The sequence below is a fragment of the Pelobates fuscus genome, chromosome 3 (assembly GCF_036172605.1).
Source record: "Pelobates fuscus isolate aPelFus1 chromosome 3, aPelFus1.pri, whole genome shotgun sequence".
NCBI classification, from domain to species: domain Eukaryota; kingdom Metazoa; phylum Chordata; class Amphibia; order Anura; family Pelobatidae; genus Pelobates; species Pelobates fuscus.
Genome location: NC_086319.1, coordinates 325,191,703 through 325,218,482, shown reverse-complemented (window position 1 = coordinate 325,218,482; position 26,780 = coordinate 325,191,703). Strand labels below are relative to the sequence as shown.

The 26,780-nt window shown below is 37.6% G+C and overlaps 2 protein-coding genes across 4 annotated transcripts in view; one reads left to right on the top strand and one right to left on the bottom strand.

Annotated features, from left to right (window-relative positions):
• Positions 1–4,704: 4,704 nt before the first annotated feature.
• On the bottom strand, positions 4,705–23,777 carry SAXO2 (stabilizer of axonemal microtubules 2). The gene is made up of 4 exons (XM_063445666.1): positions 23,665–23,777; positions 10,067–10,246; positions 8,901–9,100; positions 4,705–6,464 (listed from the first exon to the last, which is right to left on the bottom strand). Exons 1-4 carry the CDS (start codon positions 23,700–23,702, stop codon positions 5,470–5,472), a joined length of 1,413 nt encoding a protein of 470 aa, XP_063301736.1. The 5' UTR covers positions 23,703–23,777; the 3' UTR covers positions 4,705–5,469.
• A 128-nt stretch (positions 23,778–23,905) lies between these two features.
• EFL1 (elongation factor like GTPase 1) overlaps positions 23,906–26,780 on the top strand; it is a 289,883-nt gene continuing 287,008 nt past the window's right edge. Inside the window, exon 1 of one of the 3 annotated variants that reach the window (XM_063448974.1) lies at positions 23,906–23,924. The gene's annotated coding sequence lies outside the window, so the exon portion shown is untranslated. Of the gene's footprint in view, positions 24,013–26,780 lie in introns of all 3 variants that reach the window. The other 2 variants (XM_063448973.1, XM_063448972.1) reach the window with 2 other exon arrangements.

Sequence of the window (26,780 nt, the reverse complement as noted above, 5' to 3'; positions counted from 1 at the left end):
TACAGTAGTGAGATCTATGAGGGATCCTGCAAGAAAGCTGAATCCTCCATAGAAATAACAATTTCCTGCAGCCGTCACCGATGATCGCTGTGGGGATTGACACTTAGACTCTGCCTTGAGTCTAAGAAAGTCAGGAGGAAGAGAAATACAGATAGAAAGTAGTCTCTACTTTGTCTCTGTATATCTCTTGGCTGTGGTGAAATTTCAACACCGTCATAATTACTATTTCATAAAGATTCTATATTTATGAAATACTCATTTTTCAAGGGTGTGGTGACAGTGCTGCTTTAAATGTGTGGCTAAAAAACTGCCACGTTAAGTAGTCTTGGTTCCACAGTCTTTATTGTAGGGGAAATAAAACATGCTCTGACCAGACTGCCTGGTTGAGGTATAGGTGTTCTTATAAATATGGTTCCTCACAGTGGAAGGTTTGTAAATATATGGTAAAAAGAATGAGTTTCTGAGAAGAGTTTTAAGATAAAAACAAACATCAATTGCAATCCAAGATTTGTAATTTGTTTAATCACATGTATGTTGTGTAATGTACAGTATGTCGGTAAAACCACAAAGAAGCTGAAAGATGGAATTAGAGAAGATCCTAATGATCTAGAAATGGGCATAGATCCACTACCATCATGTTATGTCATAGTGGAAGCTTAGAAAGCTTTAGTTGTCAACGTATAGAAAAGGTTAAACGACCATTAATAGGAGGGAATTTACAACTTCTATTATGTGTTCGAGAAATATTTTGGATCTTTACATTTTACAGTAGAATGCCTTTAGGAATCAATGCTGCATGGGACCTTTCGTTGCCTTATTGTGTTTTTGCATGATGGTGATAACACTCTACAGTGATTGCTATGTGTGCTGTGAACTAAATGATGCCCGAGGAGTTGGGCCCAGAAGATCTGAGAGGGACATATTTTTTCAAGCAGACGTGGAACATTGTTCCTACAGCCCAAGTAAGCAACCCCTTGTGTTCACTTAATGCATTTCTGAATGTTTCATTTATATATCTAGATCCTTTAGGTGGTAACATGTAAGGTGTAAGGCATGCTGAATATCTATAATGAAGCTAACAGGATGGAACCTTTATGGATAATGACTTGCACTTTAAACCACATTCACACATATATATGACTATATTGTAGTTGTATTTAGCATTGAACATGCATAATACTAGCCTCCCGTCTGCTATAAAATTCCAGATTTGCATAAGCCGATTTGGAAAATATAAATTCTATTAAAGAAAGGAGGCACCTATTATCCAACCCAACAAATCCACCCACATGTTGTTTATGTTTATTTTGTTACAACACTAAAGGCGAACACTTTCCTCTTAAATCAAATTTGTTTTTTTCTTTGTCCACATTCTACAGTTTATGTTGATGTTGTTCTTCTCTGTTTCAGTTATTCGCAGCTCAGAATATGGAGTTTATGGGAGGGTCATGCTCTTTAATATGTATGGTCCATGCTGACTGGCTACTGATGTTCTATTGCTAGCTTGTATCACCATTCTGTTTTCTCTCTTCAGTCTGGGTGCAGTACCTCCCAGTGCCACTACCTTTCTGTGGTGCTGTTGTAGGTTGCTGCACCCAGTCTAAAGAGACCTGACTATTCCCAGCTGGCCCTACCTTTAGACTTGCCCTTTCCTATTTTTCATGGGTTAGAGGGTAAGTAAATTTATTTTGAAATATATAGCCCTCCAGTTAATGGTAATTTTTATTCATAGGATATGGTGAGCGAGAACAATTTTCCTACTGAATCTATGGTTGGGAGTGCTACCCAAATAGCACAAAGCTTTCACACTGAGAGTGTTTTTTAAGGCTCTAGAAAATGTGCAATTGCAGTCTATTTCCTATATGTTCATACACTTGGAATAATTTTCACTAGTAGTTGCTATTTTTCCACAGCTCCTTTCTCGGACTATAAATACCAGTTTTCCTATGGTCGATATACTAAGGTGTGGTGGAACCTAAAAAGACACAGATTGCTCCTGTACTAGGGTCAGGATTTTTTGGCTCTACACTCTGTTTAAAATTGCCCTTTTTTCCCCCACATGTACAGTATTGCACTATATAAATGTGTTTGTTTATTTGATGTCCATATGTACTCATGGTGTTCCTATTATACTAGTCCTTTTGAGGTATTGGTAATTATTTTGTGGGTTGTTTAATGCTCCACCTCCCCACTTTTTTTGTCTGGTGTTTTTGCTTGTGTGTGTTTTTCACATTAAACTACTCATGTTGCTGCTGCTCCCCATTTTCTTTCAAATGCCTTTCCTTGTAGTGCTTTTGTCCAGCCTAGCTGCGTCTTGAGATACCTGCTACCTCCACAGACACAGTTGGTAGAATCTGTTGAGAGGGCACTAAAGGTGATCGATCACTGAAAGACGATAATTTGTGTCTCAGACTAGGTGTGTGGGAATGCTTTGTTATTCTCAAATTGAAAAAAATGAGTGGGTCATCAATCACCCATGCCCACTCACTTTTTTCTCAGAAAAAGAATCTCAGTATGGGGGAAAAGAAGCAGTGCCTTTTTTCTTGTTTAATTCATTGGATGGTGAGGGGTCCGATTGTTCCTGCCAAACATCCTTCTGTTGACTACTAGCACTATCCTCCCATTTCGGCTGCTTTGCCTCAGTGTGGTTGTAATAGTAGTAGCAGCAGTGAAGGATGAGGTAACTGGTGGTAGGTTATAATAACTACGCAGGATCAGATACAGATACATCACCAGTGGATCAGCTGCCGATCCCAATACTATTGTTCTACTTTTCCATCAGCAATACAGATTTGTGGTATCTTTGCTTCATACCGACACTTGTTGGAGGTAATCAAAGTGATCCCAAACTTTGCATCTGCTGGCACAACACTAGCTTGTCTTTTAGCACTTTGTTGATTAACGGGCCAGTTTGCAGCTTGAGATGATGCAGCAGGGGTAAATCTGATGACACGTACATGACTAGTGTATGTAGGGCCCAGATGTAATTTTGAGTTAGTTGCCATTATTCTTGCTGGAGCCCCCCTGGTTAGTAGGTAATAAGTATTTTCTAGTCATTTTCTTTTTATTTGTATATGTTTGTTGTTGTATGTTACTGTTTATCATCTAATTTTATATGTGTGTACTTTGACCATTTTTAATCTTAATCAATTTTCTTTTATTAAGTGCTGCCTCTGTCTGGTATAGGAATCACTGTACCCGAAGAGACCTACTTAATAGTAGTTTTCATAGATATTTTGCAGATTTGTATTGTCGTGGATTATTAAATCTGATTTGCTGGGGTAACCTTAACTGCCACATTTATGCATATCCTTGGTGGTGGCAGTTTTTGATACTAGGTATAAGTGAGGGGGTGTTAAGAGGGATTTTTTAATTCTTGTGATTTTGGGTCTAGTGAAGACAAATTGTTTACTGGGTTAATGCGATTTAAAAGAAATCACTGCGTGCGTACATGGAGTAGTGGTTTTCTTGACAAAAAATAACATTGGCCATCATGATATACTGGTTTGGAAGGACTTGTCCATTGTGAAAAATAGTTCTTGCACACCCCAGATGGGACTCTAACCCTAAAGGGAATCAACACAGTAAAGGAGGAGACTATATTAAAAGTAATATCAGGAAGTATTACTTTACTGAGAGGGTAGTGGATGCATGGAATACCCTTTCAGCTGAAGAGGTAGAGGCTTAAACAGTGAAGACGTTTAAGCATGTGTGGGATAGGCATAAGGCTATCCTAACTATAAGATAAGGCCAGGGCCTAATGAAAGTATTTAGAAAATTGGGCAGACTAGATGGGCCGAATGGTTCTTATCTGCCGTCACATTCTATGTTTCTATGTAACCCACAATCCCTGGCTTAGGAAGCCTCCATTAGGCCACTGGGGCTTAATGACCATTGTAGTTCACCATACTTCTCAACATTTCTAATGGACAAAGAGGGATATTCTCATTTTAGGGTTGTTAGTAGGGGTAAGTAACTTTTGGTGACTTACTAACAACAATCTATGCAACTAAAATAAAATTTAGAATAGGAACAGCACAAAGCTTTCACGCTGAGAGCGTTCCTACTATTTCCAGTTAGGTTTGACCAGCACACTGTGTGTTCTAGTGCACTGCATTACGAACACCTTATAAATGTATTTCAGGTACATTATAACTTGAATGAGGTCCCCTATTAAAATGAACTTTACACTGATCTACCATTGTCTTATAACAGTCCTGGTGTACCTTTCCTAACAGTACAAAAAATGGAGCATGTTGTATGGTGCCACAATTAGCCTACTGTAGAGAAAAAAAAAAGTGCATTTATTGCAAAAAAAAAAAAAGGAGACAGGTAATTATACTTTTTCAACACTAAAGCAACTGACTACACCCCACGAAGCAAAGAAACAACATTTCCGTACACTCGCCCTCTATTAAACTGTCTATCAAAAACACAGGTTTGGAAAATGGTCTATCTGCGATCAATGGTATTTATCTCTCTGTGTGTCAGGGTGAAGGCAATGACAGGCATGGTGTATTTGGCCTACTTTAAAGGATTTACATTTCAATGGTTTATTGATGTTGCACATCCTCGGAGTCTCTGCATACAATACTGACACCCAAGTGGCATTTTTACCTGTTCAATTAGCAGAAATATTAAATATACATATAAAAATATTTTCAAAAAAAATGGCCAGATGTAGAATCAAGTAAATGTGTTAGTCATAATTTATTTGAGATAGTTAAAATTTGATCATAGGATAATAAAGATTGTTATTAATCTAAAGTGAATGAAACTATCAGATTTGTCACATTACAGTTATACAAAATGTCATCATTTCTTTGAAGTAAAGCACAAACTAAAATTTTCGGTTAAAGTACAAGTTTATGTGGATTGGTTGAAGAAGTAATCATGAGTGACAGACTATTGAGTTTGTTTGTTTTTTTTGTTGCTTTTTCGTACCACTTACAGTTCATATATATATCCTGAAAAACAAAATAGCTCAAATATTTCCAGCTGCAGATTCAATAACAATTTTGCAGATATTTTTGAAAATAAAATAGTTACATTTCTACAATACTTTTTTTGTTTGTTTTGATACCCATGTATGCAAAATACTGCCATTTTGTTTTTTCAGACAATCACTTTGGTTTAATTGCAAAACATATCTATTTTGATAGACTGTTTGCTGTTATACACATACAATATATACTGCCTTACTGGAAAGTATTCATGCCAGTTATTGAATATCCGATTCATTGTAATATGTCTAAATTTGGTCATCAGATCAGCCATAATTAAAATTCTAATAATATTTAAAATATAATATTAAGTTGCATTATCATGCCCCCATGAGCCCTGCGAATATACAGATAGCAAATATATATATGATAAATGAAAATAGAAAAAATGATTAGTAAAATTCAAATGTTTCTACAGAATATAGATTGTAATTTATTTTGCACAATATATTCTTCTTAACTTCATTTAAGACATCACGGCGATAGCTTGAGACATTTTGTTTCCATTTTCCTTAGAAAATGAATTCATTTCTGGAGTAAGAGTCTTCCGGTACATTTTGTGACCTCGGCTATCAACACTTTCAAAAACATAGCCAGGTGGAGATGGATAAACTGCTGGACAGATTTCATTCTTTTTGGCTGTATACTCTGAGTGATACATGGTTTCACCCTCAAATGGAACAGAATTTCGGACTGCCATGTTGTAAGGCTTATAATTTTCAGTGAGACTTATCTCATGGGGCTGATAGTGAGCTCGGAATGTAGTTAATCCATCAAATTTTCCACTAGCATTTGGCAATTGATGCTCTCTCTTGATAATTCCTTGACGCTGGGCTTCCCAGGCTTTAAAATCATCTTTCATTGTAGTATTTCCTTGGAAGGGTGCACTACTTCTTCTACCATGGGACACAGGTCTGGCGGGGGCAACATAACTTAGCTGGTGCTGAACATAATCTCTATGAGTTGTAGTATCTGACTCCATGTGAGTATTAGGTGGAATATATGCCTCCCCTTTATGAATAAAACGTGTGGGTATCAGCCATGGCTGGAAGCTATCTTTAAATTCAGAGCTACCTTCAAACCTTGCACTGCTACCAACTTTCCCATGCTCTGGTTTAAAGCTCTTTGTTAACTCACCAAGTGCACCCTTGTAATTGAGGCGATGGGTGGTGAGATCATCAAATGGTTGGCTACTAGGCTTATATTCTTCTCTATCTCTAACAAGCTTTGGTTCCAGTTTGTACGGTATGTAAGAAATATGATGGCTTGTAATGCCATCAAAAGGAATGTTGATACGTCTAGATACATTTGGAGGTCTGTAGCTTTCTCTTGGGATCAGTTCCTTTTGAAAATAATCATCCTGAAAGGTAGTTAAATTACCAAACTTCTCTTTTGGAGGTTGGTAAGCGTTATCCTGTTTCGCAAGTTCCCTTTTTTGGATATCCCATGCTTTGAAATCATCTTTTAAAAAACAAAAACAATAATATATAAAACAATGACGAGTATATTAAGGCTTGCATTCACAATCAAAATATCTTTCCAACAAGCAAACATCATGCCACTCTAAGCACTGAAACAACTTCACCATAATGAAGTGTTATTCGTGCATAGATCATGTCTATGTAATCACACTACTCAATTCCATTTAGGAGTTATGCAGTCCTACCCCGCCTACAACTTTCTCAGCTTCCATAAACACTTTTTGTAAAGAGAGATCTAATTGTAAGCTTCCGTTATTGCACAGTGTGTTTAATCTAGAAGACTATCTCCTGCTCTGTTAATTGTGTGCTAGAGCCTGCAGGAATCTCATGTGTAGATCAATTACCAGAGCCGGATATTATAACTCCTAAACACACTGTGCTTTAAGATCTGACTCAAAATGAAACGTTTTTTTTTTGTTTGTTTTTTTCAAATAGCTCTTTGAGACATAGACAGGGAACATGAGGCTTTAACAGCAGGCTGTATAAACAGAATTAGATTAAACTCCTAAATGGCAGAGAAATTAGTAGTTAGACTGAATGGACATGATCTATACACCAAAACTGCTTCATTGAGCTAAAGGTGTTTTGGTGCTTATTCATTTTACTTTCCATGAGACCAACACCACTTGTCTACCTTTTCTTGATAGGACCCATCCCTGGCAGTCTAGTAGAGAGACAGCAAAGGAATGGAGCATTTCCATTTGTCAGGATGAATCACTAAAGTGAGAATTGCTGGGAATTCAAACTGAATTTTAAATGTAAGCCCAAAATAGCCAATCTGAACAAAAAAACTTACTTAATTGTAAATTGGCTATTTGGGCCTAAATTTTGAAATTTACTCGGAATCCAATTAGAAATCCTGGCATTTATTACTTTAGTGACTATACCTTGTGTCTCTTTCCCCTTGCATCTAGCAGTGCTGTGCGGTCTTTAACCCCTTAAAGACACATGACATGTGTGACATGTCATGATTCCCTTTTATTCCAGAAGTTTGGTCCTTAAGGGGTTAAGGGGCAGGGGGAGCAACACAATTCAATACATTACTTATATCTTAGCACTGTCCACTGTGAGACCTGCAGCCAAGTACAATGGGAAAAAGAAGAGAGCGGAGACAGAAAACACTTTTTTTGTTGTTGTTGCGTACTCTCAGTAGCAGGAAGACAGAGAAACAATATTGTCACTGTGGGCTGGGTACATAGCCATTTCCGACCCAAGGGCTGTATGCATGACACCTCTGGTCTAGTGGTTTCTTGGATCTACACAAAACTTCACTGAAAGCGATCAGGATTGGCTGACAGCTTTGTGACAGTCCTCATCACCAGGAGCTTCAAACAGACTATTTTTGTAGGTCTCTGGACTATTCTTATGTTTTAGTTACCCTGTGTCCATTATAGATGCAGGGTGTGTGTAATGGAATTATTTAGTGTTGAATGTTAGTGTGCTCTCCTGTCTTACTAATGCTTACAAATCAACTAGGTGGATTTGGCTGTGGAGCCTGCATAGCGGCACTTGTTGGTTTCAAGGATCTAGCAACAGCAATTTGCATATTCAGGTAGGTTGCATATATTGTGAATTCTGCAGGCAGGAGATATGTTTTGTGTTTAATATTGTCTCCCCCACCACTTTCTAAATATGTTGTTATGTTATTATAAGTTCCTGTATGTTTTCGGATATGATTTGGTTAATTGTATTTTATTGAGTTTGTCACAGCATATCATGCTAAGTATTGCATGATAGTTCCTTTTGGAACTTGTGTCCCGTGTGGATTTTTAGGTATCCAAGTGACAGTCTTTGGATCTGTTTGCTGGCTGCAGGTCCCTCTAGCCCTGTGATAAATCAAAAGAGCAAGGCCTGAGAGCCGCAATTGCCTTTGTAAAGGCAACAGCTATAATCACCTTATAGGCAGTGTTCCAGATATCTGCCTGGAAGCTGCAGCGGTATAGGCCGAGGGGACGATCTCTGCCTGAAAGGAGAGCTGCAGCCTGGTAGGGTAGAAGAGCTCCTGAGAGACCCCAGTCTTAGGTGACTGGGCAGAACTATTCCAGGGTCCCTACAAGCGGCTAGGAAGCGGATTGGGTGGAGGTACTCGCTCGGAGTACAGGAGCTCCGTCACAAGCTTTCTGACACTTCCTGATCTCATGTGAGTTCACTTTATACAGGGTCATTCACTAAAGTGAGATTTCAAAGTGAATTTCAAATTTACATCCACAGTAGATGAATTGAAAGCATAGCTGACTTAGAAACTTTTTTCTCAGTTCAGCTATTTTGACCTTAAATTTTAAATTCACTTTGAATTCTCACTTTAGTGAATAAAGTTATGGTTTTATTTTGGTTTTCTCTCATTTTTACCTTGCATTAAAAAGTATTAGGCGGCCAACTCCAACCTGGAGTTTCTCTTAAAGACAGGTAAAGTTACCTTTATATGTAGGGTTTCCATCAAACTTTCCCATATTCTGTCGTCTTTCGACTGGACGCACTGGTGCCACGGGTTGTATTTCATAAGTATTAAAATCCCTATTATAGGTTGTCCCATGATCCATGTGGCCAGACTTTGGTTGATATACTTCCTGATGACGTCTTGGTCGGTTAAGCACATCATATGGAAGATAATCTGACCTAAAACACGTAGGAATGTTAAAAATGAATATTTAAATGTATCAAGACATGAATCAATATGGATGAGTAAAGCAAATATAACTTCTGTTTAAATGTTTCAAATCTTATTTACAAGATCTGTTTAACTCCTTAAGGACGGGGCAATTTTACAATTTCTGACCAAACTTTAGAATTTAAGATATATGTTTGTTTAACCACAATTTACCTCTTTCATTCACACTTATTATATATATATTTTTATTCAGGAGATATGGGCTTTTTATTTCACATAAAATATTTATATATGAACAGGGCCAGAGCAAGGATTTTTGGGTACACATGCGAAGATGATTTTGGCACCCACCCCCAAAAAAAAAAAACGCATCTTCACCTGTGTGCCTCTTAGCTCGCCTTTTGTTTCATATCCCATGTTTAAAATGTTTTACCCTCTTTAGTGTATCACTTACAAACCCCCTTTGTGTGTTTCTCTTTCACCCCAGCCGTGTATCTCCCCCGAGCCCCTCTGTCTCTTTTTCCTCTTCTCTAGCCCCTCTGTGTCTCTTTCATCCCAGCCCCTTCGTATTTCCATCATCTGGCCCTTCTGTGTCTCCCTTGATCTCCAGCCCCTCTGTGCTTCTCTCTCACCCCAGGCCCATCTGTGTGTCCTTCTCCCCACTCATGTCCCTCTGTGTGTCACTCTCCCCTCTATGTCCCTTAGTGGTCCTCTCCCCTTCCTGTCCCTTAGTGATCCCCTCCATGTCCCTTACTGTTCCTCTCCCCTCCCCTTCCTGTCCATTAGTGGTCCTCTTCCCTGTCACTAAGTGTTCCTCTCCCCTCCCTCCCCTATCCCTTAGTGTTCCTCTCCCCTCCCTCCCCTATCCCTTAGTGTTCCTCTCCCACCTCGCTTTTTGGTGTCCTGTATGTAAATGTTGAAACAGATGAAAATTAGTTTGATGTTTCATATTACAGTTATTAAATTATACTTACTTAAAGGTTGAGACTCCTTCCATTCTTCCATGGTTTCCTTGGAGTTCTTCCTTGGGTTTCATGCTTTTTGGTGGCAGCACTTGATCATACTGTGGATATTTTTCTACATATTCAGTAAGAACACATGGTTTTCCAGATTTCTCGAAAATCATTGTAGGGTTGTGGGGGCAGCGGTGGCGCCTGCAAATGAAAATGTATAGTACAATACAAAGCAAAGTATATAAAACACACAAATATATGTACACACACGTGCATATATAGAATAATTATATATATGTTTCTTGTCCTGATAAAAGTTGGGAGCTGAAATGTCGACATTTTATTGGATCATGTAAATAAAAGCTGTTTTATAGAAGTCCCTGGAGTGCGGTTTTTCCTTGTTTTTTTGTGTATATATTCATTGGGTCAATATGGTTTCACAATGGTTTATATTTTTAATTTATGTTCATTGCAAAATAAAATATGACTGAGATCTAAAGAAAATAAAATTGGAGGGACCGTTTCTTGGAATTTATGTTTTGTTGACATAACGTTTGGGCAGTTGGAGCTGCAATTTACGGCAATAGGCAGAATCCAGCCCATGGAATGAATAATTTTAATAGGCGATAATGCATGCATATTTTAAGAAAACTTCTTTACACCCAAAATATTACTGAAAATGAGTGCACTCCGTGTACAACACTATAAGAATATATGGTTAACATGTTACCTTGATTGTATGGCATATGCATTCGTATTGAGCAGGAAATACAAAATGCTAAACAAAAATCAACAACACATGGAGATTAAAGGAATACTACCGCAAAAAGTTAAAGGTCATAATTTTTTTTATTATTTATGAACAGTTCTAATGTGATTAAAAGGATTAGGTTTAAATGGGTGTTGCTAGAAGCATGACCTGTGGGTGAGAACATATGTAGAAAAGTTAAATATCACTAATATTGCTATCTATTTATGCAACCAAATAACCCATTGAAAGGGTACCCATAGTCCCAAAAATAACAATACTTTTTCAAGACTATAAGTTCCATTCTGTTGCTTTCCATCTCCCTCTGGAATTTAAAAAGTAAAATTTAATAAAGATTAGTTACCTCGTCTCCAGCGCAGAGATGACTCTCACTCTACCTTTATCAGCATGCTGCTGACATCTTCTGCAATCTTCTCCAATTTAATGCTTCTCATAGAGAATGTGCGGCAAAACATTACGCTCCTTCAGTCAAATGCTGCTGTTATTATTTTATTATTTATATAGTGCCATCAGATTCTGTAGCGCTGTACAATGCTATGAGCAGTATCTGATTGAAGAGTTGAGTCTAACTCAGTTCTGGAGGCGAAAGCACCTCAAGTGGCTGGTAAGAAAACTGTCACTAGAGGTGTATTTAACCATTCGATGTAACTCTACTACAGGACCACTGCACCTAGACATCTTCATTGAGATGCATGGTCTGGGTGCCTTTACTTTTCCTTTAAGATAAGACCCGAGCAATACATACTTCCCAACAGGCTCATGTGTACCATCACGGGATTGTTTCCTAAAGTCTTGCTTCTGAGAACACCAGAAATATAACCCCAGTAAGCAAGAGTGCATTATTAGACTCCCCTTTACTTTGCAAAATAAATATCGGAAAATAAGCCCATACGAGAGTACTTTAACAGTGCTCTGTACATGGGCATCCCTGAGAGGCTCTTTTTCATTAAGACCTTCCTTCCCACCACATGATTGGCATTGAACCCTTCTGGTCCACCGATCTCCAGTACGATATCACACCTTCCAATGCTGCAAGGTATGGCATTATATTTACACACACTATTCCTAACAACATTTACCTTAAAGTTTAAATGCACAATATCATCACCATTATTGGTATACTTCTTCACACCACATTTCAGAATAAAGAGGAGCACCAGTTAGGATATAGAGACAGGGGTATTTGGATCAAGTAAAGGGTCTGCCCCTCCAAAAGTGGGACACTTGGGAGGAATTTATTCTACATAAGATATCCATTTAAGAAATACAGGAAGCAAGCAGTGGCAGACAAATGTATTCACTAAACCGTAAACTGACACGCACAGACACAATCTTTTAAAAAATATATTATTTTCTAAATAAAAAATAAATAAATAAATAAATAAAAACAACTCCTCATGAAAAGCACTAAAGATAACATTTCTTGGAGCCATGGCTCCTTGGATTTGACAAGCCCTAATATAGTATTTTCTTGACTTGTTGTCCAGTCTCAACGTGTAATTATGTCAACCCAAATTTAGACATTTCCTTTAGCAACACTATGTAACAGTATGCCCAGTGACTGATTCTTGGCCAAGTAACTGCACAAACTGTATGTAGACAAAAATACTATGTTGGCATTACTATGAAAGCCATCAGATTTGTTACAAAAAACCATAGGAATGTTTTTTCACTATATTTAATTTTCTGTATGGACTATCTTACCTATAAACAGCAGTCTATAAACTAAATTGCTTTTTGTGCTTTGATTACGTGCTATGACGGGTACAAATACATGTTCCACTATATTTTTTTTTATTGGAAAGATCTTAAAAGTATGCGGTTAAATTAAAGTGATTATGGCACTAGTGCAGAAACTATGCTGGGGTTTAATTATATTACATTTAAATCTACCTGGCATAGCAGTATTAATATTTTTATAACTATTTATTAAGAAAAGATAAAGAAATGCTTTATGTGTATAAATAAAATAATCTGCAGTATATTGAAACTGGTATTCTGATATGCCCCTAATATCTATAAAGTAGGAAGGTTTTAATGAAAGGATTGCCTTAACCCTTCACTTGCCTCTTATGATACATACAAATAACGTGTTCAGTTTGTCATATTGACATTTATAGAATATACTGTTAATATTTCAACCACATGTTATAAAGGATAAACTGTATTAGCTCTTTTTATATAAAATACCTTTAAACTCTGAAGGAAAACCTTGTTGCTGGATAATCACAGCAGCTGCTCGGTATGTAGTATCCCTAGATATGAAGCACTGTTTATATGAGACAATAGAGGCATCCGGGTAATGATGCCTAGCAACTATTCACCTTACAAATTATAGGTTACCTGAAATGAAACAGGTTTGACTCCATCCAAGTTAATGTAGATCAGAAAAAAGTCAAACTATCAATCTTTTCTTGTTAAAAATGCTGAAACAGTTTTATTGTGGGAGATATAATTAAATAACTAGTTGTATTAATATTTTAAGAGTATGCACATAACAAAAAAACCCAACTAAAAAACAAAAAAAACATCTTCTGCGAGCATCTCTTCTCCAGATATGTCAAGGCCTGTTCTACCTTCTTAGATTATAATTTGCAGCAGGAATTGGTTGAGATATCTCAGCCATTCTCCGACTTCCCTTAGACTTCAAGTGAAAAGAAGTAAATGTTTGTGTTTGTTTACCAATATTCCATAGCAATCACTGATGCTTCTTGGGCATGCACAATGCAGTGAAAGAACGGTTTGTGTAAGTAAAGAAGAAGAAATAAAAGAAAAAAAAAGAAAAAAGTTAATCACACTGCTATGATCCAGTCTTAAAATAAAACCCTATTTCAGGCATAGGCAACCTTTGGCACTCTAGATGTTTTGGACTACACCTCCCATGATGCTTTGCCAGCATTATGGGTGATGTAGTCCACAACATCTGGAGTGCCAAAGGTTGCCTATCCCTGCCCTATTTTATATGTTTATTTTATAGGTTTTAGCTAAATGTTTAAAGGACAACTCCACACCGTCATCCTTAAGTGACTTATGTGTAAGGAGTATCTCACCGTAAAGGGAAACTATATTGCCAGGAAAACAAACTTGTTATAGCCCCTTCTGTAACATACCTGGGTCCAGTGCCGATGTCTCACGATGCAGTCAGCTGGCGGGGGAGACCCAATGCGCATGCACGGCAATGGCCGTGCTTGCATTAGGACTTCCCTATAGGAAAGCATTATACAATGCCTTAATGGAGTTTTGGGTGTCGCTGGACGTGTTGGTGGTCTGGTTGCCTATAGTGTCCATTTAAGTTCACTTTATAAAAGTATCTATTTCCATGTAAAACTGGCACTTGTGTAAGTCAATTAAGAAATGTCTACATGGCTATCAATCGAACAGCCAGAGAGGTTATTTTACTATTCCGTTAGCTCCACTTACCTAAACAAAGTGACAGGCGTGCTCTTCTAGAGTGCCCATGCCTTTTTCCTCAAATCATGGTAAGCCTGTGAGTGTGCATGCCCCCACAGGGCTCCATTTTACATGGTCCACCATATCGGTATCCTACTTGGCTCCTGCATCCTCCCTCGATCCCTCCCTCATGGCTTAGAATCAAAGGCTTGTCAATGAGAATCCTCTGATTGGTCTTTTCCCTGGCATAAACTGAACATATGTGGTGGGAAAAAAAGGAGGACTTTCAAAGACTGCAGACAAAAGGTTTACAGCGTTTGCAAGCCGTTTAAGATATATGTACCCCCAATTAAAAATGCATGCATGTTTTCATTGGGAGTATATCTAATCAAAAGTGTTTTTTTTGTTGTTATTTTTTTTGTTTTTTTTTTAAATTTGGTGTATTCCTTTAAAAAACGGTCTACTGCTGATTTCTCCATGCCACCAATAACTGAAAATAATAGAAGCTTTTCTTTTGTCAGCTTTTTATAAGAAGGGCTTTTTTTTTATCAATATGTTATATAGAAAGGCGCAGCCTATGACTTGCTTAGGCATGTTTACTACTCTAACACACACAACTTACCCTTTGACTCCACATAAGTTCTCTTTAACACTTATAAGCGGAACATTGATCCACCTGGTTATACTTATTGTTTAATATTCAACTTGTTCCATATTCTGATTCTCAAAAACAAAAAATGTGCAAAGTTTCTAAATGCCAAACCAATGTTAAACTATGACTGCATAATTGTCTGCACCAGCTGTCGTGGCAGTGCAAACGTGTTTGTTCTCTCTATGCACAAATAAAATAAAGATTGACAAAAAAAAAAAAAAAAAAGAAAGGCGCAGCCTGTAATTGTGGGGGTGGGGTACCTGGCATATAAAAACACAGGCCACCCCTATTACTGGGCCGATACCATATGGTTCATCCAACCCACCGCTCCTCTCACATAATTCACTTGCAGGCCTTCTCTCTTTTTTTTACAGGCCTTCCCAAACGTCGGTTTTGGCATGCTACAATCAAATTACATACACCTCTAAATTGTTCGGCTTTTGTCTCTAACCACAAATGGAGTTATATGCTGCTCTTAAATTTAAGAGCTCTTGAACTAATTTTATAGCAATGTTATATAAAAGTGTATTTTTTTTTTTTCTTATTTCTCGTTCTTCTTTTAAAATCAATAAAGATTAAATTAAAAATAAAAACAATAGAAAAATAAATAAATAATATCTCTGTTAATCATGGCTGATTATATCAGCATTTGGCTATATGTTTCTTTTAATGTATCATACTATTTATTTCAGGCAACATACATTGTAGCCCCTGATCTAACAGCCTGACTGTTTAAATTGATACATTGTTAAACTTGTTGGGTTGCACTTCGGATAGTGAGCGTACAAGAGGCTAGAAGTCTATTACCTTTATTATTGCCTGCAGGATATCTACGCTATTTTATTGTCTCACCATGGGAGACAGATGTTCGTATTTCATTTCCACTCCGAAGGCATGATTTAGTAGACCAACACCACTTTGTTTATTGTTGTAAGGATCTTTCTCTAAGTATAGTTTAGATTTAAACTTAGACTTTTTGTGGATTACAGTGCCCTTGATAAAGGCTACCAGGAGGAGCCGAAAAGTTGGGGGGGGGTGGGGGGTTGTTTATTTGATTCATGTTTCTGCCCGATTAGGCTTGTGAATTGCAGTAAATATTTATTATTGTTTGTTATTTTTAGCCTATATTGTGTCACTGACTGCTGTATGAGTATTGTATACTTATTAGTGATTTAATAAATATAGATAGAGATTCCTTATGGTTTCTTGGTGTGCATTCTTTTTTTATTTAATTACTGTGCTATTTTACCCTATAAATAAAAGTGTTTTTTTTTTTTTATATATATATACACACACACATTTATTTTTGGGCTCTGCTTTGTTTTTCTTCGTATACCACTTGGTATTTTGTATTTCACGCTTGCTATAGGGGGCCACGCCCATTGTGCACAGCCCTATATTACATTTTCTCTTCCTTTATACCATTTTTTTAGAGCCGTGTGTTTCTTTTAATTGTTTTATTTTGGTTAACAATTGAAACTGAACATCAAGTGTTTCTATTCTCAGCTTTTTAAGCTTATAGTAACTCTTTTCCATTATTTGTGTTCAACCTTACATTGTATCACTTTAATGAGCTTCTAAATCGGTCTTTTCTCTTTATAACAAATTTTATTCTCTTAGGTGATATACCCTATTAAGTATACCACTTCCTGCTCTGGCATGGAGAAAGCAGCTTTAGATTTCACGGTTTATTAATGCACTGGTTTTATTGGATTTTGTGTCTGAGGTATGTTACTTTTGAGTATTGTACCATTCAAACCTGTGGTAACATTGGGGGAGGCGTCTCTGAAGAAGTGCCCTGTCAGCACAAAACATGTTTTAGTCCTTCCCTCTGTGCACTGTTTTGATGTCCTTTTTTTTCTCTTATATGCAAGTTAAATGGACTAAGGTAACTTTTTTTCTCACATAACTGAGGTCAGATTTTTGCCCTTAAAGTGGCACTGTAAGGCCGAACATACCTTTCCCCAATCCCTTCTGTTTCTCTTTCATTCTCAGAACCTGTTCTTTTCTTAATTTGATCTAGTTTACTTTAAAACATAAGACAAAGTAGGGACTACTTTGATCAAAGTAAGATGTTAAGTCCATTCCATTTCCTGTGGTCAAAGAAATTTCCCCACAATACTCACCTCTCCTCCATGATCTTGCGTTGATTCATTCACGGTTCGAACGTCCTGTCATTTACACAGGGCGCCGGTGAATTCACCAAATTATGTCCTAACAAAATGAGTACAGTTTGTCCATTCGTTGTTTGGACGAAATTAGTGCATTTTGTTTGGTTCGAGCTGCGGCTACATCTTTCAATCCATGATGGGGATGCTCTTGAGTCACTCAGTAGATAGTCCCCTAACCCCACAAGAATTTGGGAGCTATTTACTAAAGCTGAATGACCAAAATTGGTCTTTCAGGCTACTTTACTAATACTACGTAATAATTACTTAGTAAATTAGGGAACTTAAAATCTCCATAATGCCCCTACTCGCTGTTGTAAAAAAAAAAAATAAAAAAAACCCTCAATAATTGCTCACTATTTAGTAGACATGTCCCATACCTTCAGCATAGGGAGTACGATTTCAATCTCCCTTATGCGAATATGGGGATCATGTTGACTTCTACAGAGTGGGGAGTGTGTGTGTGTGTGTGTGTGTGGGGGGGGGGGGTTAGAGAGTGGCAGGGAGCACTATCTAGTGTGGGCAGATGACATGTCCCACAGATCTTCCATCTGCCCACACAAATATGGCAGCACCGAAGACCTAGGTCTGGGCAAAAAATCCACAGGAAGACATCCCAAGTCTCCCGGTAGTTCCATGACACATGCAAATCACATGTAATATCTCGCAAATCACACACAATCTGAGGTGTGTGTGTGTGTGTGATTTCCATGGTATTTCATATGATTTGCACGCCCCTTTCCCCCACCTATAATTATTGCTAAACAGGGGGCCCAGTCAGGTGCCAACCCTTTAAAGAGCCGACCGAGCCCCTGTGATATAAGCTCGCAGGGAGGAAGTGACAGCCACTTCCTCCCAGTTTTACAGTGAGCTAAGCAGGAGGATCAGAGCTCCCTCCAATGTGAGCCTGCATGCACTACCAGACATGCTGCAGCCAGTTCCACTGGACCCCAGGGAATAATCCACTCCAGCACTCCCAACTGTAGGGATGCTGGGTGGATTCAACTAAAAAAAAAAAAAAAAAGTGTTTGTCAGTGAGTGTGTATCGGTCAGTGAGAGTGTGTGTATGCGTGTGTGTGTCAGTGAATGTGTATGTAAGCTAGTATATGTGTGTTTGCCAGTGAATGTGTATGTCTGTCAGTGAGAGTATATATGTATTTGTCAGTGAGTGCATCTGTCACTGAAAGTGTGCTTCTGTGTGTGTATGTGTGTTTCAGTCTGTGTATGCGTGTCTGTCTATTAGTGAATGTGTATGTCAGCCAGTGTATATATGTCTGTCAGTGAGTATATGTGTCTGACACTGAGTGTATATATCTGTCAGTGAGTGTGTATGTGTGCTTGTCAGGGTATATCTGTCAGTAGTTATGGGTGTCAGTGTGCGTGTGTCTGACACGGAGTGTGCATGTGTCAATGTGTGTGTCTCTCAGTGAGTGTGCATGTGTCTGTCAGTGAATGTGAGTGTAACTGTGAATGAGTGAGTATGTCTGTGAATGTGCATGTTTCAGTAAAAGTGTGTGTTAGTTATTATTATGATATTTATATAGTGCCGTCAAATTCCGCAGCGCTTTACAATGGGTGGACAACAGACATATAGTTGTAACCAGACAAGTTGGACACACAGGAACAGAGGGGTTGAGGGATTAGGGATATAGGTAATAGGGATGTGCATGGGCACACAATTAGGTTCAGCACTTCCAAACTTCGGAATATCCGAATTGCCGAAATTCGTCCAAATTTACGTTCGGAACGAAACTAATTGCACATGTTTATTAGTCAAACAGTGTGTGTCCCTGAAGAAGTCCAGCATCTTACCGGACGAAACGCGTTGGATTTATTCCTTGTGAACTTTTTTATATTTATTATTGTTTATTTTATGTTCTGCTGTACCTTAATCGCTGCTCCTAGACTCCTATCGTGGATACTTTGGAATATCATCACCCAGAAGTCCATAATTATTTGGAGACACGCTGTTTTTATACTACTTAAGTGTAAGTGCGACCAATAAATGTGCTATATATTATTTTATAACGTACTTCACTATATTTGATTTTTTTATCTTACATATTTGGTTGGAAGATACCACATCTCATATTCATCATAGTACCCCTGAGTGGGTGAAAGGCCTGATTCCCTCATTCGTTTGTGAGTGCATTCATATTATATATATTCACATCTCCATGATATACTATTTTACGCTATGTTAGCTATTTGATTTGTTTATACAGAGCATATGCTTGGAGAGTCTACCTCAATACAGGTCATTCTAGTTTATATATATATATTCGAACGTATTCTGGGTGGTTTCCACTTTTTTGTTTAAGTGTGTGTGACAATGACTGTATGTCAGTGTATGCAACAGTGTGTGTCTGTTAGGAAGAGTAATTATCAAGGGGGTGGGGGGTGACAGATTTTTGTCATGCCCAGGGCAGCACGAAACTAGAATACACCACTGACTAAGGGAACAATTGGATGTAGTGGAGTTGGAAGGGGGGGGTTAAAAAAAATAATAAATAAAATAAAAGAAGAACGGATGAGGCCATGACAGTGCCGCTTTAAGTTTGGACCTTGCTTTTTTGCAATATAAACAAGTGACGAGGTCCTCTTGCATACTGTTGTATGAAATTTGGATGGGAAAGATAAGATGCAATGGGGTGTGAGCGTAATTATACTGTTGTTCTTGGCGGCAATAATGACCATAAAGGAGGAGCAGAAAGAACCTTATTGTGGGGCTCACTGGCTAGTCTCTAACCTAGAGGGTATGGGCCCTCAGTGATGGAAATTCAACTCCAATGCTACCCAGCTGTGAAGCACATTCCACTGCCTTTCCGTCTGCCTGATGGTTAGAAAGCCTGTCCTTTAAAGTGTAGGTAGGTTATTGGTGAGATACTAGACTATGGTGAGCTTTTCTATCTGAAATTTGCATTTTTGTATGGTTAGAATTGTCCTAGAATAGACTTATGCAGCCATGAGAATGTTCCATGACTCTGCCGTTTACACCACTGGAGGGGTGGAGCTAGTTTACAACTCATATTTGTTCAAAAACTTGACAATTTTATTTTTCATGGAATAAGTCATTTTATCACTAGGTATAATTTTCATCAAAGTTGTCCAGATGCATGGGAGTAGTCCGTTAAAGAAAAACAAAAAAACAAAAAAAAAAAAACCATGTACTGTAAAATGATTTAATATCTTGACATTAAGAATTAGGTTTATTAACAAATATTATTGTTCACATGAAATTCTCAATTTGAGCCAGTGTTCAGGAAACTAAAACAAGTTATAAACTACAAACACACTTTTAAACATCCAAGGATCCTAACTATTCTAACCTAATAAACAAAATAGAGTTTTTCTCTGATAAGTTTCACTGCTCACTGCTGCCCTGCCCTCAGCAGTTCAAACAAAACGCTTTTTTTCCCTAGGCATCAGCAACCTGATAATTTACCTGCTGCTAATTATTTAATTAGGGAGAGGTGAGGGTATACAAACTATGAAGGTTACTGGGTCCTACATACCTTCAGTTCTCTACTTTAATCAGCACTTTTAACATTTTCAAACGTGAAGACACATAGACACCTTAAAGGGACTCTATAGTCACCTGAACAACTTTAGCTTAATGAAGCAGTTTTGGTGTATAGAACATGCCCCTGCAGCCTCACTGCTCAATCCTCTGCCATTTAGGAGTTAAATCCCTTTGTTTATGAACCCTAGTCACACCCCCTGCATGTGACTTGCACAGCCTTCCATAAACACTTCCTGTAAAGAGAGCCATATTTAGGCTTTCTTTATTGCAAGTTCTGTTTAATTAAGATTTTCTTATCCCCTGCTATGTTAATAGCTTGCTAGACCCTGCAAGAGCCTCCTGTATGTGATTAAAGTTCAATTTAGAGATTGAGATACAATTATTTAAGGTAAATTACATCTGTTTGAAAGTGAAACCAGTTTTTTTTTTCCATGCAGGCTCTGTCAATCATAGCCAGGGGAGGTGTGGCTAGGGCTGCATAAACAGAAACAAAGTGATTTAACTCCTAAATGACAGTGAATTGAGCAGTGAAATTGCAGGGGAATGATCTACACAATAAAACTGCTTTATTTAGCTAAAGTAATTTAGGTGACTATAGTGTTCCTTTAAGATTCTCAATGCATTTGGTGCATAAATCCGATTCTTTATGCATTTGGTGCATAAATGTGTGTTCTTGACCCTATGGTGTTAAAACTACCATTTAGGTGGCTTGCCTTTTTCCAGCGCCGCCCAGCCCCTGATCCGCCTTCTTGATTGACCATCAAAATTGAAGAGAAAGCATATCCATTGATAAAGCCTTATATTGGTGAAACGTGTTTGGATACTTTTACTGTTTTTATATACTGTTAATAAAAAGATTTTGGTCATTTTTACGTTGAAACCATCATCTTTTACTACTACCTGGCTTTTATACATATTTTATACCGTATACTTCTTTTATTATTTTTATTTCCTGGATATAATACTCCAAAGAATCCTAGGTGGGGATTATACCACCTACGCTGTTGCATAGAGCAGTTAGTCTGCCCTATATATTGTGAGTATATTTTATTTTTTTATTTTAGCACCAAAGATTTTATTGAGAGCACTATCGCTATTTTATCCTCTCTCTGAGCTACTGATATTCGCGTCAAGATCACTCATCCCATATCCTACAAGCGGGGTTTATACCGCTGCACGCCTAACAAACTAGAGCTAGCTGAAGCTCTACCGAATGTGAGTGTATCTATTATATTTTATATCTTTTATCGCATGTGTGGAGCATACTGCACCATTATTGTTTCCATTTTTATTTCCAACTTGGTTACCTGCCACTACATAGAAGAGGACACTTGCCGTATATCCTGCAAGCGGGGATAATACCGGTGCAAGCCATTCACTCCAGAGCTGGTTTAAGCTCTGTCAACTGTAAGTAAGAACTCTTCTATTTTTTATAAAATTGGATTATCCTCCATGTCATTGACATCTTCTGGATATCGTATAAAGTAGAACTTTGGACACAACGATATAGATCCCATTGGACTTAATATCATTATCTGTTGTACACAGTGGCGCAGACCCATCGCCCATTCTCTTGATTTGATTGGCTGAGATCATCAAGGGGGCGGGGTTGGGGCCGGAGCCAAATGCAATCCTATGAGGAGGGTTCAGAACCTCTGCTGAACATCAGTGCTGCACACTGTGCAGCACCTCTAGTGGCCATCTGAGTAGTGACCACTGGAGCTGTTCCTAGGCTGCAATGTAAACACTGCCTTTTCTCTTAAAAGACAGTGTTTATTGCAAATAGGATGGTGATTATACTCACCAGAACAAATACAATAAGCTATAGTTGTTCTGGTTACTATAGTGTCCCTTTACGAAAAAATATTTATTTCTTAATTTTGCCTTTTCAATTGCTTAGTATAAGAGTCCCTTATTTGGTACCCTTAATTATGGCAATCCCACATAAAGATTCCAAATTAGTGAACTATCTACTAAACAGCTGAAGGGTCAAAATAAAGAAAAAAAGTTTCTTAATTTTTCTGTTTCAGATGCTTAATATTATTATTTTGGCATTTTTAAAGCTCTAATTAATTCTGCAGTGCTTTACGATATTATAAAAAGGGAGACATTTTACAATAAATTAGAAAATTTAAAAATTTTACAGGAACAATAGCTTGATAATTGATAGGTCTCTAATTTGCTATCCTTGTGAAAACGAATGTATCCAACATTGTTTTATTTTTATTCTTCCCAAATTCATTAGTTTTCATTTGTTTGCCACTTTTAAGGAATTTGTCTGAAACAAACTGCACAGGTTTAAAAACCATTATCTCAAATTAATTATAAAGAAAAGTTGTGACTATGGGGCTTACTCACAAAATCAGAAATGCTACAGCAGCAGAATTTGGGGCTATTTTGGTCAAACATTTCAAAAGTCTAACTAGCACATAACCCTGCAAGGAACTGCAAATTTTAAAACAGAATTACCAAGCTGGAAAAAAATAAAAATAAATAAAATCACCAACTGTTGGTCTAAACTTTACAATTCCCTGGTCAATTCCCAATTTTTTGAATACACTATTATTTTGATGATGCAAGCTCTCTCTCTCTCTACAATATAACTTATCATTTAAAATGCGCCAACAAATTCCACCGCGCTGTACAATAGGACATATATATATATACCAAGCTTATTCACTCAACAAATTCTGCAGTGGGGTGTATATATATATATATATATATATATATATATATATATATATATATATATATATATATATATATAAAAATAAATCATGCTTATTCATCCAAGTAATATTATTAATTTTAATAAAAAATTTTTATATAAAGCACCAACAGATTCTGTTGCGCTGTACAATGGGTATAAATGTAAAATTTAGGCCAATATAGCTAAACTGGAATTTGTTATTCTTTTTTTATTTTTGCAATTGACTTCCTTAAGCCTACATGTTGCCATTTGATTATAACCCCCCTGGTTATTGCATGCCCCCCCTGTAGCTCTAGTTACTGTATTCCCTATGAGGAGCACACTGTGCCCATTGACAGCTAATACTAATTAATGTTGTCTGGCAGCTCCCCCATCATTACACAGACCCTCCTGGTGCTGTTTCCTACCCGCAGGTGCAGATCTCGCAGATACACTTGCGCTTCATGTTTCCCCGGGGGCGGTAGGTGCTGGCTTGGTAGGTAGGTAAGCTAGACGCACTCAGTTGAACTCCCTCCTGGTGTTTGGCTGATTACAGTCTCCCAGCTCCAAGAGCGTCTGTAACTAAGACAGCACAGCGTCTCCTAGCAACGACCGCGCGTCTTCCCAACGGGGCGGCCGCGGCGTGATGACGTCAGTGGAGCCAGGGGTGGAGGGAGTACGTGAAAAGGTCAGCGACTTCCGGGGTACCACATGCTTGTTGTGAGCTGAGCTACCGGCGTGAGTGCGCAGTATATATATATATATATTTATATAGGGTAAGTGAGAGTCCATGGATCACCTGGCTGCAGGCAGGAGCTGTGCAATATCTGCCTGGCTGCAAGTGTTTTGTTGGGATAATTAGTAGTTTTTGATACAGGACCATTAGACAAATTATTTAAAACATGTAATTATTACTGAAATAATAAAATAAAAAAAGACCATCACTAACCCGTTTACAGTCTTGCTACACCGGATCGTTGAAATAATAGGCTTTATATAATAAATGTAATAGATATTTATTACAGAAAATATGCCACAAGGGAGCCTGGCTGGAGAAGATAGTGATGGTTAACATCTGTCCCAACAGTTGTGGTTTTAATGGGATGCTGAGCTAGTGGTGTGTCAGGCTCAGCATCATTGCAAATCAATATACAGCAGGTATAGTGCTCGGATTCATTTGTGGATAAATAAGGGGGGGGTAAGGTTTCAATAAGTCATTTGTTGTCAGTTTTTAACAAATATTATCCATGGTCAGAATAAATAGTAGTATAATAATAATTTTAACAATCTCATGTTTGCTGTCATGGGCATTCCCAAAACACTAAGTCTAGATAATAAAAAGAAAAGAACTAGGTAGGTCCTCTCAAATTTTCCATAAAGTAAACCGGACATCTAAAATATCTTTTTGTATACTTTAACCTCTTTAGGACCAAGGCTTTTTTGGGATGTGACACATTTGTTAGCAACTTTTGTCTTGCGTTTATTCTACCATAACTTCACCCTTTCTGTTTAAGTGCACCCACACATTTTTTTTTTCAAGGAGAAGTAGGGCTTTCTTTGCATACCCTATACACAATGAAATATTAAAAAAAAAGTGTTTCTCAGTTTTACATTCAATAACTTCTACACACTAAGAGCAACTAGGGAAAATTAGTCCTGAGGATAGGATTTCTTTATAGAAGTTATAAAACAAATTTTGCAAGGCGTGAATTAGTTTTTTTAAAGCAAATACTTAGCAAAATTTGACATGCTGAGTTTACAACTTTTATAGTAGTCACAGAATCCAAAAGCGTATTTGCAGAAAGTACACCCCCGGCTATTTTACTAAGAGAATTTTAAAACTTTTTATTCAACACTTTTATCACGCATTTAGGTAAAAATTCTTTGTGGGTTTTTTTCACACGTGTTTTATTTTCTGGAAATTGCTATGCCATGTGTATCCCACTGTAAACACCCCATACTTGTATTCTGCTACTGTTCTCAATTATAAGGATACCCCACTTTTTCCTTAATCTTACCCATAATCACATTCTCTAGTCAAATTCTATAATCCCACATCAGAGGGATTTCCTCTGGTGACTTCAGCAAAGGGATTTTCCAGCACACAGAAGAGGATTTAACCAAACTAGTACGTTTGACTGTGTCGTCAACGGGTGTTTATTGTCCTGCACTGCATGATGGCATAAACCGTCATGCGGTCCTTAAAGGAACACTATAGTGTTAGGAATGCAAAACTGTATTTCTAACACTATAGTCGAATAAAGGGTTATAAAACCCTTTATTCACTTACCTGATTCTAGCGCCAAGGTCTCTTAGCCTTCTCTGACGTCATGGGGATGTTGGTACTTACTGCACATATGAGGCAACTGCAGCCGCACATTATGCTTTTTTAATAGGATAGCATCGACTAAATGCTTTCCTATAGGGATTTTCAAGACGATGTTCTCATGCAAAGTGTGCGGACGTTCAGCGTCGTCTCACAGAGTTAAACTCCGTGTGAATTGAGGAAACGGCTTAAGTGACTGTCGTAACCCTGCAATGTCAATGTTGAGACTAGTGTGTATGTGTATGTGTGTCTATATATATATATATATATATATATATATATATATATATATATATATTTAGACTAAAATATTTTGCGCACAAAAGATGCAGTCTGCATTAAAACAATACAATTTTCACTGTACATTGCTAAAAATATTCTCGTAATATATTGTTAGTGTCATGTACCCACTTTTCGAGTTGAATAATTTTGCTCGCATGCCTTGTACTTTTTGTCCTAGTGTGTGAAATAAATATTTGCATTTAACATTTGTGCTGCATTGCTGATTTGTTGCTATATTGAAAGGGAACTTTGTTAGACGTGACATGTGCAGTGTGTAAACTAGTGCTGAATGACACTTTTTTATTCATTCCCTTTTTTGGGTTAGTAATTAGTTGTGCTGCACATCACATCTACCATTTGTTCCCATCCTGCAGTGTGTTTACATTTTTGCTCCTGAATTGTTATGTATGATGTTTAAGTTTTGTTTCTGTTAGTTGTAGTTCAGTTGCTGGCTTATTATATAGTAGAAAGCTGACATTTGAACTACAACTCCCATACCTTGCTATGTCCATCAAAGCATTGCTTATGGAACAATATAAACAATGCTGTAAACAGTTAGTCACAATAGACTGGAATAACTCCATTGCCCCCTTAATTTATTTATTACAGGGCTTGACAAATTTGCATTGAATCTAGGAGCCAGCTAACAAAGTTATGAGCCAGTTTTTACAACAACAAAAATACAATTCTTAAAGGGACACTATAGTCAGCAAAATCACTGTAGTCCTAGTGTAGTGGCTCTAGTATCTATAGCCTGTTTCTTTAAGAATTTTATTTTTGCTGTTGAAAAACACTGTCTCCTAACTAAAGTGTCTCCTATTTTCATTTAGCGTCTCCACGCTCTGCATGGAGTCGCTGAACGTGCCCCATAGAGATGCATTGATTTAATGCATCTCTATGAGGACATGCTTACTGGTGCAGCATTTTGCTGTGCAT